At 29.7% G+C, this 12337-nt stretch overlaps 1 protein-coding gene across 2 annotated transcripts in view; it reads left to right on the forward strand.

The window, feature by feature from the left end:
• Positions 1 to 11746, forward strand: part of LOC124357080 (pro-neuregulin-2, membrane-bound isoform-like) — a 56455-nt gene extending 44709 nt beyond the window's left edge. For both annotated transcript variants that reach the window (XM_046808498.1, XM_046808499.1), the window contains 3 exons: positions 1219 to 1382; positions 3282 to 3379; positions 6801 to 11746. Coding sequence is in view for 1 of the 2 variants with exons in the window: in XM_046808499.1 (XP_046664455.1) it covers positions 1219 to 1280 (62 nt within the window). In the remaining variant the exon portion in view is untranslated. The remainder of the gene's footprint in view (positions 1 to 1218; positions 1383 to 3281; positions 3380 to 6800) is intronic.
• Positions 11747 to 12337: the final 591 nt, after the last annotated feature.

A 12337-nucleotide genomic window follows, 5' to 3' on the forward strand; every position in this document is an offset into this window, starting at 1 on the left:
ATAACTGTAAGAAGGTCTAGAAATATTCTAACAACAATGAGATCAACAGATCTACAAAGATAGATAGATACATTAGATTTCTTGGTTTCCTAATGTAAATGTAATGGATTTTTGTGTCTATTTATACTCCTCTGCTTTCTTTATCCACTCGTATTTTGTTATACAGTTTCAAATTTTTCGTAAATCTACGCTGAGGTAAACATGAATTTCATTCTTTTAACGTGTCATCAGTCTCATTATTCACAAATACAATACAATATCAGGAATATTTAGGTGTTTCCACTCAAAAGCGTGGTATTTCAAAAGCTTTAATCAAAATCTTAATTTAATTTGCGTAAAGCAACACGTGTGGAAGGGTTTACATTAAAATTTCCAATATGTACCCACAAATGGAAAGAACTATATTTTGCAATTTTTATTTCATTTCAAATACAACGAGATGAGTAGACAAAATATAAACTTATATACGAGATAAAAAAGAAACAGAAAATAATTAAAATTAACCAATTATAACTCATTTATTTACCTGATATAAATTAATTGAGTTATGTTAAACTGACTAAAGTATATTATTGTACATTGCCCTCTCCATATACACTACATAGAATAACAAAAATCCAAAATGTTTGTCACTTTCACAAAAATGTAATGATATGTCATAAAAGTGTTTTAAACAATTAATAAACTATGTTATAAAGTTAACGTTATCAACACAGTCGAGTAAACAATTAAAAAACATAAATGTCTAATTGTAGCATTTTGATTCTCTAAGCTGTTTGTTTTGTAAACTAACCTACCAAATAGGGCCCAACGAAGCGATATGTGTTGTATAAAGTAACCCATAAATTGTATGTTAGTACTGTAAGCCTATGTTAAGATGTTGTGAGCTGGATTTATATATGAATTAATGGTTTAATTACCGATTCACAATATTGCTAAGCTTTTGCTGTTTAGTTATTTATTGCTTTTGGTGTTTGGTGATCACACATTTATCGCTTTTATTTAGTTTGAAGACAGCCTCTAGGTTGTCCGCAAACTGAACATATTGGGCCTTTTTTGGTTATATTTGTTGCATCTTTTATTAACAATTTTATTTTAAATTCCCCTAGTTTTGTCAAAATGTTTACTTTATACTTTTAATTGTTTTTATTGAAAATTTTGTAATCTCTTTGGCTATTATGTGGGTGAAATTAAATTTTATTGGTTTGTTCTGTGCAGATTCCAGCCCCCAAACAGCTTGGACCCTAGAGTCACCGACTCGAATCTTTGGACTAGACTGAATTACTTGTAGATTATTAACATGCGAAACTGGGGATGCCTAAACAATACTAATATTAATACTACTTTCATGCAAATGTGGATCACCTCCAATTGTTATAAAGGTACTTTTATCTAACAGTTTTGGTTTGTTAATTTACTGTGGTTTTGGTGGCGGTGGATGGAATGTTTTAACGTAGTCCTCTTATCGAGGGTTTTTATTCTTCCGAAAATAAATATAGCTAACTAGTATCAGTATTATTGGTAGTATAATGTTTAATTTAAGTGTTGAGATAGAAACAAAAGGAACATTGTATTGTTTCTATTCATTCGAATTGGATGTAATTGTATGCATGATATTATTGTTATTTGAGCTTATGCACTTTCATGACAAAGTGATGTGCATTTGGCATGATATAATTAGAGATCGAATTTTGCCAAACTAATAAAATCTTTATGCTCACCCACGCTGATATGTGTACACGTAATAGTTCTTGTAGTGTGATGTATTGTAGATTCGAAAATCGAAATTGATTTGTTTGATGTCGGAAAACCTACAAATTATAAACACTAAATTAGTTGGCTAAATGTGACTTGCTCGGTGATAAATGACGGTGTTTAATATTCGAGACATTATAGATGTTAGTATCGCTTAGGATTGTTGTATACCATCATACAAGACAATCGTGGGTGGGGAAATTGATCATCTCTACTCTATGTCGGTCAAGAACAGATCTTAATATTTTTTATTTAGAACAATTCAGAAATATGCATAATGATTATTTTTAATAAAGCCGCCGTGCGCTGGGTTTATTGCAATTTCAAACTGAAGTAATTTTTCATCAAAGCAACAATCTATATCGAGCCGTTAACGGTATCGTTCTCATGTATTGTGCTATGCATAAAATAACACGTAAAAAAGTATTTGTGTTCTTGTTTTACTCTAAATTTTAGTTTTACAAAACTATTGTTGTTGTACACAGTAACTATTTCTTCCAACAGTGGCTGAGTAATTAAACTATTTCTCAGTCTCGTATGTTTGTAAACGGATGCTTGTCTTCTATGACTGACTATGATCTGAATTCTTTCGTGCCTGATAATGTATCTCATGGCACTTGAAATGAAATATTTGGAAATGACCATTTTTGTTAACAAAGATTTTACTATTTGATATTAATATTAATTGTCTTGTTTATTTTCTTGATTTAACCTCTTCAGGGACGTATTTTACAAAATTCCAAAAACTTTTAATACTTTTTTTCTTATATGTAAATAATTTTTTTAAACCCCATAAAAAGTAATCAAATTATATATTATTTTTCTTTCTTTAAATTTCTAATAAAAAATGTAACCCGGTTGCGCAAAAATTCCAGATTCAATAGCGAGTTTTGTTGTAATTAAGGTTTACATTCGGTTCATTTTGGGTACATTAATATTAATTATTTTTATATGTTTTATTAATAAAATCAATGTTTATAACATAACAGTAAAAATAGTAAAAACTGTCTTGCTATAGAAACCTGTCAACTAGCAAGTCTAAATCGACTTAAATCTCGAATCAATCAATCTAAAAGCCCAAATTGGTTGAAAATGACCACATGAATTGGGCTTTGATTATAACCCCCAAATAAGCACGGATTATAAATTCAATGTAATTATTTTATAATTACTTCTTATTTAAAACATTAAGTATCAGGAAACACTCTCAGTCTTATACTCATTTTCAAAATTGAAGAATCACAAACTTGAGTCACAGCTTGAAGGCTCATAAATTCAATTGATACATCTGACTGATAAATAGTCCAGTAATAAATAACAGTGTTGCCAACTTATAAGATTTCATTGAGCCCGTATGGGTATTTATTTCAGATTTGGACTAAAATATATTCTTTTAAATAAATGTTAAAGTTAATGTACCCAAATGGACCATACTCCCTGAAGAGGTTCATGGATAACCCTGTTCTAATCCATGCTGTTCCAAGACAAGTTTGGAAGTGTATCTCAAGTGTCATTTTTGTTTCCAGATTTTTCCATAAACTTTTGAGATGTCGGTGGGTGTTTTGTGAGAAGAATGTCACTTGCAGACATTATAGCACCCGGTCTAAATGTTAAGGGGACTCAGGTACGTGATTTGTTAATAATAAGTCTAGTGTAAACATTAAAAATAGAGATTAAAATAGGCAAATTAAGAGATATCATTTCAACGGTTTATTTGTGCAAATGTGCATGTGGTAAACATCTATTAATTTTCGTAATTTAATAAACAACTGGTAAACTCTGCGTGAAAAATATAAGATGGTTAAATGAAAAATAACTACATGTCATAATTGTAAATTTATTATTATTTGGATTGCGTGGTTTTCGTGATTATATTTTATCCAATTTTAGAGTAAAAATCATTTTATTCAGCAAAAGAAATATATTGTTATAAATAAAATGAATCACTAAATATGTTGATAAGCGCTAATCTCGAGATCGGCTGGACCAATTTGACTAATTATCTTTTTTTAAATATTCGTTGAAGTCCAAGGAAGGTTTATCGGGTAAAAAATAGAAACTTTTCTTGGAAAACTTTATAGAAATTATAAAAATAATGATAAGATTTTTGTCTCACCACAATGCAAATTTAACCCCCACTAAACAGCTATTGATACTTTTAAAACTTTCTTGTTTCAGGTCATTTTAATTTGATAAAGTATTAAGTAAACAGTGTGCAGATAAAAGAAACAAAGTTACTCTATAACATTTATTCCAGACTGTGCTAATGACATATCTTCAAAAATATCTAATGCATTGAACACACACTGTTTAAATTTTGATTTTGGAAATATTATTAAAATAATGTTATAAAATCCACCATAATGTTTGCATATATGAAAATCAAAATTGGTTGCCTTCCTTGAAATTGTAATATGCCATTACAGAAAAACAGATAAAGGAACACTAATATGCGTCAACGAGCCATTCTTTCCCAGAACTGTAAATCCGAAAAAACGAAGATTTCTATCATACCAAACCTATGATGTACGATTATTTTGAAATATTGCATGCATTTAGTAAGGGTACGATTATTTTGAAATATTGCATGCATTTAGTAAGGATTTCTTCCCTATATCTGGAGTAGATGTTGTTTTACTGTAGTAGGCTTCTCAGTTCCGAATATTTATGTATATTTTCTTATTCAAACTATACAATGGCACTGGAAATATCTTAAACCGAAAGAAGATTGCAAGAGCCGGAAGTAGACCCCTTTTTACAGAAGTAGGTTTCTGATATCTACATGTGTATGTATTGTCTTGGTGTGAACAATAAGGCAAACTCAAATTCGACACTGTAAATACATTAAACTGGAAGTAGATTTCGAAATGAAGTAGACTCTTTTTGACCTAAGTAGGCTTCTCATTCCTACGTGTTTACATGTATTTTATTTTTCGATACAGCATGATAAACTATAATAAACATTACTATTGCACTGGAAAAATCTTACACGAAAGAAGACTGCAAGAGCCGGAAGTAGACGACTTTTGACCTAAGTTGGTTTCTGACCTACACATGAATATTTTGCATTGATCGGTCGATAAAGCAAACTCAGAATTGACGCCGTAAACACATTACAGAAGAAGTGAATTCAAACGGTCGAAAGTAGACACTTTAGACTTGGCCAAAGAATGATTCTCAGTCCTATGAAGGAACATATTTTTTCATCGAGACAAACTCAACTATGGCACGGGCAATAACTTACACCGGAAGTAGATTACAATGGTCGGAAACAAATTTTTTACCGAACATTTTTGAGACCTGTGTTTATATTTTCTTGATGGAGACACCAAGACAAACTCAACTATGATACTGACAATATCTTAATAAAATACATTGACCATTTCATCATTTTGATTTGGATTCAACAGTTTACGTAATCTACATTGCTTATAATTTAGGATTTTAACACTATACTATTAGATACGCACACTTGCAATATGGAATGTATTTCACATACACACATCTCAAAAAATATATTTTGAAAATTATTCAAGTTTGTAATTCGAGGTGTAATGAATTCCTTTATACTTTATAAATAAAATAGGTACCCAACCTCCACTACGTGCAAAAATGCTTCCATTTATTACAAAGAATAACCGTTTATGCGAGGGTTGAAGTAAATCAATTCCTCGTTACTTAACAATATTGTTGACTGAATTGTTTATTTGGGAATCCACAAACTTGCAATAGTAAAAAGATCCTCAACACATAATACAAATTTGTTTATTAAATAAAAACTATGTGATAACTCTTAAGCATGTTAACTTTAGATTGAAAGCTAATCATAAGAAGTTGTAATTAACATAAATATTGTGTTATACGAATAGTTGCGGAAGAAATGTAAGTTTCATTTTCACGGTTAGTTTTATCCAATCCTTACAAACAAAGTGCAAAAATTCGTATTTGTTATTCTATATGCTTTTGTGTTATTTTACAGTCACAATTTGTATATTAGTGAAAAATATATACAAATGTTTAAACATAGAAACGCAGCTTACTGTGTTTCTTAGAAGTGTATTTTTTTAACTCAAAGAACAAGTCCATAACTGGTCATAGTTAATTAATTGTATTAATGTATTTTTGTTGTTTTTGATTGATTTTTTTAATTGCAGAGTTACAACTACATTAAGATAAATTCTCTAGAGATCGAAAATAAGAGTGTTTTGTCCAGGAACTACGAGTATAGGCATTTTTAAAATATGACTTTGAGATGATTTTGTAATTAGAGTCAAATAAAAAACGAATTAAGATAAACATTTTCATTGTTACAGTATATATGTTACAGCCTAAGTAATTAATCTAATTATTATATAATATATTGTCAATAGGAATAATAGTTATGATTTTGGTAAAAGTTATTATTGATCCTCTTTTTATCAACACAACCATTATGCAACTAATAAACCATATTCATCAAGCCAACTTAAAAACAACCTAACCTAACTTTAACTTACACTAACCTAACCTTTTTCCTCTAGGCTTATTTTTACTTGAGCCAAATCGCATTAGCTGTAATGTGTTAGTAACGTATCATTGATTGGTTAGGCATTAATTCACTTTGAATAATAAATTTGTAACTAGGCATTACATTTAATGCCTGATTAATCACAGTGACTGTAACATATATACTAATATAAATAACTTCGGCGATATTTTAACATTGTTTATAATTAACGACGAGTTTTAAATATTAAGAATATTAAACTAAAATAACGTGTTTAAATGGGTTGTTAGTAGAAAAAATATATAAATAAAGGATATATCATTCCTTTTCTGACAATCTTTATTTTCAGTAGTCTTTCTTTGGGATTTATTGTGAGATGCACTCAAAAACTGCTTTAAATTTCTGTAATTTCCTATGAAATGATACATTCTATCAAAGAACGTTATCTTAATGGATGCAATTCAGAAAATTAAAAAAATTAATACAATCCAAAACACACTAATTGCACCACAATATTCTACAATTTTTATTGTTTCTTATACTTTTTTTCTTGTTTTAGTTAGCAGAAGGAGTAACAGGGTTGGTCGTGGGGCGGGGAGACGCCTGCTGCTGGTGTGACGAGCGTCTTGACGTGATATGGAGAGACTCGCCCTACCCCCATCATTCTAGTCAATAGTAGTGCGAGCTTCATGCTAGTGCGCTGGTCAATACTGTATTAGAATCTACTGTATATACAAGAAACTTATTAGCCAATTTGTGTACTTCTCTTAGACTAGGAAAATATTGTGATATTGCATACTACACCTCACTGTTGGATTGTGTTATGCTCTATGTAATTTAAAATGGCATCATTTGTTAAATTAATATGTTATTTTTGTATTGCACAATAAATTATATGTATTTGAAATGTACGGGTCGTATTTGCCGTACTAGTATTTTAAATGGGCACTGATATAATTTTGAATAGTAAAATGAATATTTCGAATATAATTGTTTAATTAAATGCATTAGAAACCGTTTAACATGTTTGCAACACATGTTGCTAGCTTTAACACTGCATTGTCATTGTATAAAAAAGGTTTCGATGTCTTGTCTAATTTAATTAATTTTAAGTAAACGATGCTACTACTAGATGTTAATTCCAAGAAATGGATACTGCCATGAAACTAAACCGAATAAGTGCTTCATATTGTAAATCGTGGTACGTTACGCACAAATATATTTTTACTAAATATACTAAATTACTAGTTCTAGGTTTCCCTAAACAACACAGTCAATCATCGTGGCAAATCATATTTAAGTAATGGTTTTTACGTTGTAAATAGAAATCTTCGTTCTAGACGCAAGCTGTTAGTATTAGTTATTCGTTTAAATTATTTAATTGTTATATTACTTTTCAACTGAGACCACGGTGACTGTATATATACGGTATTTAATCCGGTAGGGTATTTAAACATGTAAAGGTATTGTATAAATGACTGTGAACGTAATACTATATTTATTGTTAGTACGTTAACTTATACATTTGTATATATATAGACGAGTGTATATATTAAGGAAGAGTTCAGTATTATTTCCACTTACTGCACACTGTCTGTCAGGACCTCTACTGCCTACTGCCCGCTGTCCGCTTATAACCTCTATCTACCCCTATCCTAAGCTGTGTGTCCTAACTATTGTTACACTGTTATTTCGTTGTTACTTCTTGGTTGTATAGCATCTCATATTAGTGTTGTGTAACTCCGCTAAATCACTGGTATGTCCTGATAACTGTTGTCAGTTACAAAAGTAACTATTACACACGTCAATTGCCGATATGTGTATAAGACGTTCGGTTTTTTCAGCAATTTAAATATAAGTCTATATAAAAACTTAAGATGTTATCTATGTCATAATTATATAGAACTAGTAACAACAGCTATTTTCTGAGACAGCTTTTGGTGTATGTAGATAAATGCCTATAGGCTATTTTATATAAAATCATTTTGAATTGAAAGTATTAGGGTCTGTCCACTACCTAAATATTTACCGTTAAATTAAATAATTAAACTGTATTAAGTGGAAATTAAAGGAAAACTATAAAAAAAATTTATTTTAAATTTTTATTAACCAATGTACTTAATTTTTATTGCAGTAACAAAATATTGAATATTGCCTAGTTATCAAATATTTAATGTGAAGTTGAGTTCTAGGATGCATTATTACACACAACCTTTTTGAAACATTAAAATCTACAATAACTTTTCAGTTCCAAATAGATGTTATTAATGATGTTCATTGATAATTTTAAATGAACTAATGAAATGACACATTCAATTCATAGAAATGATGAACAAAAAGCAATAATATTTTAATTGAATTATTAGAAAACTAAGATGTTAGTATTTGTAGTATTATGTATAGCAGAATTAAACGTTAGTATTGCAAATGATAACTTTTTGCAACTGCATTGTGACACTTAGTATATACTAGACAAAACAAAGACTTAATTTGTATACTAGATTAGCTTTTTACATCTTCCAGATCTCTCTTGGATTTACGTGGTTGAACATTTGATCCGGATTTTAGTAAGGTCGAAGTAAAGACCAAAGAGCGTAGTAGACGAAACAGCCGTTTTAAAAGTGCTAATTAACAACTACAAGAAACAAACAAAAGGTACTTTCGGATGTTGCAACTGCTTAATTGGTCTAACTGTAATTAGAAACAGTTAAAACAATACAAACAGATTCGCTCCTGGCGCCCAAGAGATTCTGGAATTTGTGTGTGCGTTTTTATTTATATGTGGTATGAACTGCAAAAAAAGGTTCCTATTTCAAGCATTGACAATAAGCTATCGCCTTATATGCCTGTTGTAATCGTTGTTTTTCCATCTAATATGGATAACTGTCAGTAATTAGACTTACAGGAGGAGCCATGATTAGTAACGGTGCAATAAGTGCTTCAAGAACTAAAATTGTTCGCCCTAGAGTCATCACATCGTAGATACAAATTAAATATTTCGTTTTATAGAAAACTGATTTTATTTTAATTGTATATTATTTAGAATGCTGTAAGTGTAAATCATTAGCAGTGGCGTCACTAATATACATACTTCTGTACTCTACTTTTTTAACAGCTCCTCCTGTACAAAATACATGTTTTCAGATACTCCTTTTGAAAAGTGTACATCAACTAATGAATATAGTACATTTTAATTGTGTTCAAACATTTTTCAAAAACTATGTAACAGTAATATAACTATGTAACAAGTGGTCGAAGATGTGACCCGGTGTGGAGGGTCTGTGGATCTGGCGGAAGACAGGGTGGCGTGGAAGAGGCTCATAGACGAAGCAAAGAATCGACTGAGATTTGTTACGCCCCGGCAGTAAGTAAGTTATGTAACAGTAAGCTTGAATATTGGCGAAGACTTCGTCATTTAAAATACCACTATACATATAAAAAACCTATTTTGGTCCTTGTTACATAAAACTACAACAGAAAATAGTTTAGGCTACGTTATTTTCTCACGACTATTTGTTATATCACATCATCATTGAACTAAGTGTTGAAGTAAACAAATTTTCCCACAAATAAAGCCCTATTCCTACAAAATACGTAAATATGAAGCAATTTACAACTTTAATATAAGACCTTTTACTTTATTCAAAACATAATATCCAAAAAAAGCTTTCCACTTTTTATCTAAAAAAATGGAACAAGAAGTGTTTGCTTTCCCGATATTGATATATACTTGTTTTATTGTTTGAATAAACGTGCATATGATCTACTGCGCTATTTGATTCAATTAAGTAGCCTACTAACAATCCATCCTATAGCCAATAGTCAATTCATCCATAGCCTAAGAATCCTCTTACAATTCATTTTATCGTAGACTAACACAAAAGTGACAAATTTGGTATTGGCCATGTAAATGTTTTAAACAAAATTGCCATCCAATTTTAATATTATAACGAGAACACAATTTATAAATAACGATATTCGGTTTCTATTATTTCATCAGCGAAATGTCTTTGCTTCAAGCAAAAAGAAATAAAACAGAAATACAACAAAAACAATTTATTCAATAAATTTTTAGCATGTACTATTACAACGTGTATCAGGATTTCTCCAAAATGATATATTTCTTTCATGATAAATATATTTAGTTTTATCTTATTTTTAATGAGTTTCAATTAATGTGTAAGTTACCTTTAATACATCGCAGATTTCTTAAATATTACTGATTATAGCTACATAACTAAGTACTATGTGGAGCTTTGTGTTTTCAAAATTTAACTTATATTGCTGGGAGATTATCGATATTGGGAGTTGATCTTTTGTAGATGATTACAATTAATATATATTTGAAAAAAATTAAAATTAATAATGTAAAATTAATTTATATGTTGTTTCAAAATGTTAAAAAAAATGGTTTCGTCTATTCCAATTATCCAAAGTGGAACATGGAATTATCCCAAATAGTTAATAAAGATCGGGTCAAATATTTCCTGTGGGGATAACATATACGTGAAAAACAGAAACTCCTGTTACGAATTGTTTGCACATTGATTTTAATAACATTATGCATTTATAATGGATTTGTAAATAACTGTACACATTGATAATATTTAATAAATTAAATCTATACCTCAGTACATTTCCAGCCAATCTGTCTATTAAAATTGTAGGTCAATATTCCCTGAAAGTGTTCCTATATCATAATTTTTGGGTCATCTAACTGTCTTATAATATATATATATATATATATATATATATATATATATATATATATATAAACTCATATAACTATATGAGTAAAAAGGGATATCTTTATGATTCATTTCCCCCCGTTTGTGAAAAACCGATAATTGTAATCTTAATCTACATTTGGTAGCATTGTGTAGATTCCAATCAGTCTGTAAGCCTGGTTTGCCCTGTTGCGGGGTCCAAGTAGTGTAGTTTACATTAATTAAATATCATATGTTCAGTATGGTGACTCAAAGCTCTGATTTTAAGCATTACGTAACAAAATTTAATATTTTCGTATACTTATACTCCAATTGTAACTTTTTTTGAAAGATTGAAAACTATGAATAGGTATGTTATATTACAAGAAAATTATGAATGGTATTTATCTTCAGGTAAATGTATATCTACCTATCGATTAAGCTTACATAATAGTTTGGTCCTTTACTACTACAGACAATAAATAACTTGTTGGGATTATACGTTTTACTAAATTAGCTGTTTTACAATATTATAATTACTAAAGACCATTACTACAATTACCCATAAAACCAGCTAAATGTGTGTAGGTTGATGTACACTTTTCAATAAGGTTCTCGATTTCTATTAGGTACATATATAGTTAGTTGATTTAAAGTTTTCTTGCCACTAATCTCTGTGTAAGTTATGCTTTTAGGCTTCCCTGTAACTTGTATTTATATTTTGAATATTTGTATATTTATTGATTAATTTTATAGAATTTATGTTCGTTTTATAGTCAAAATATACGTTTAAATTGTTCAGGGCATCATTTATTACCTCTTTGTTAAACATTATCATAAGAATTGGTCTTCTATGTTTCTTTTTATATTTCGAAGTGAAATTTTAAAATTTGGCTCATGCAGCCTCAGAGATTCCTTGATGTGGTTGCCTTTTTCCGGACCTATTATATGTTATATACAATAAAAAAACGATTGCTGGGATCACAATGTTTCCTTGCTGTTTATAATTACTGAATTGTTTGAACTCTGCAGTCAGTTTAAAACTGCTGAAACATTCTTGGATGGTATCAATGGTCAATGATAAAAATGATATTAAAATAAAAGCAACCATATCTTGCTTAAGACCCGTCAGGGTTTTATAAATTTAGCCACATGATATTGATTTCTGTGTTATGGGATAAAATCTTAGAGCTATTAAATAGCATATGTTAAAGTAAGGTTGAATTATAGTATGCACTCTTAACCTCTTGATTCTATTCGATTGCAATTGATAGAAAAAGGGGTTAAGCTAAGTAATGACAGAAAAATGTAGGTGCTATTCGATAGGATATGCTGAAAACAAGGGTCAAGCAGAGTATTAAAATCAATATTTTGATGCTACTTAACAGCA

Source organism: Homalodisca vitripennis, chromosome 3, assembly GCF_021130785.1.
Source record: "Homalodisca vitripennis isolate AUS2020 chromosome 3, UT_GWSS_2.1, whole genome shotgun sequence".
Lineage (NCBI taxonomy): Eukaryota > Metazoa > Arthropoda > Insecta > Hemiptera > Cicadellidae > Homalodisca > Homalodisca vitripennis.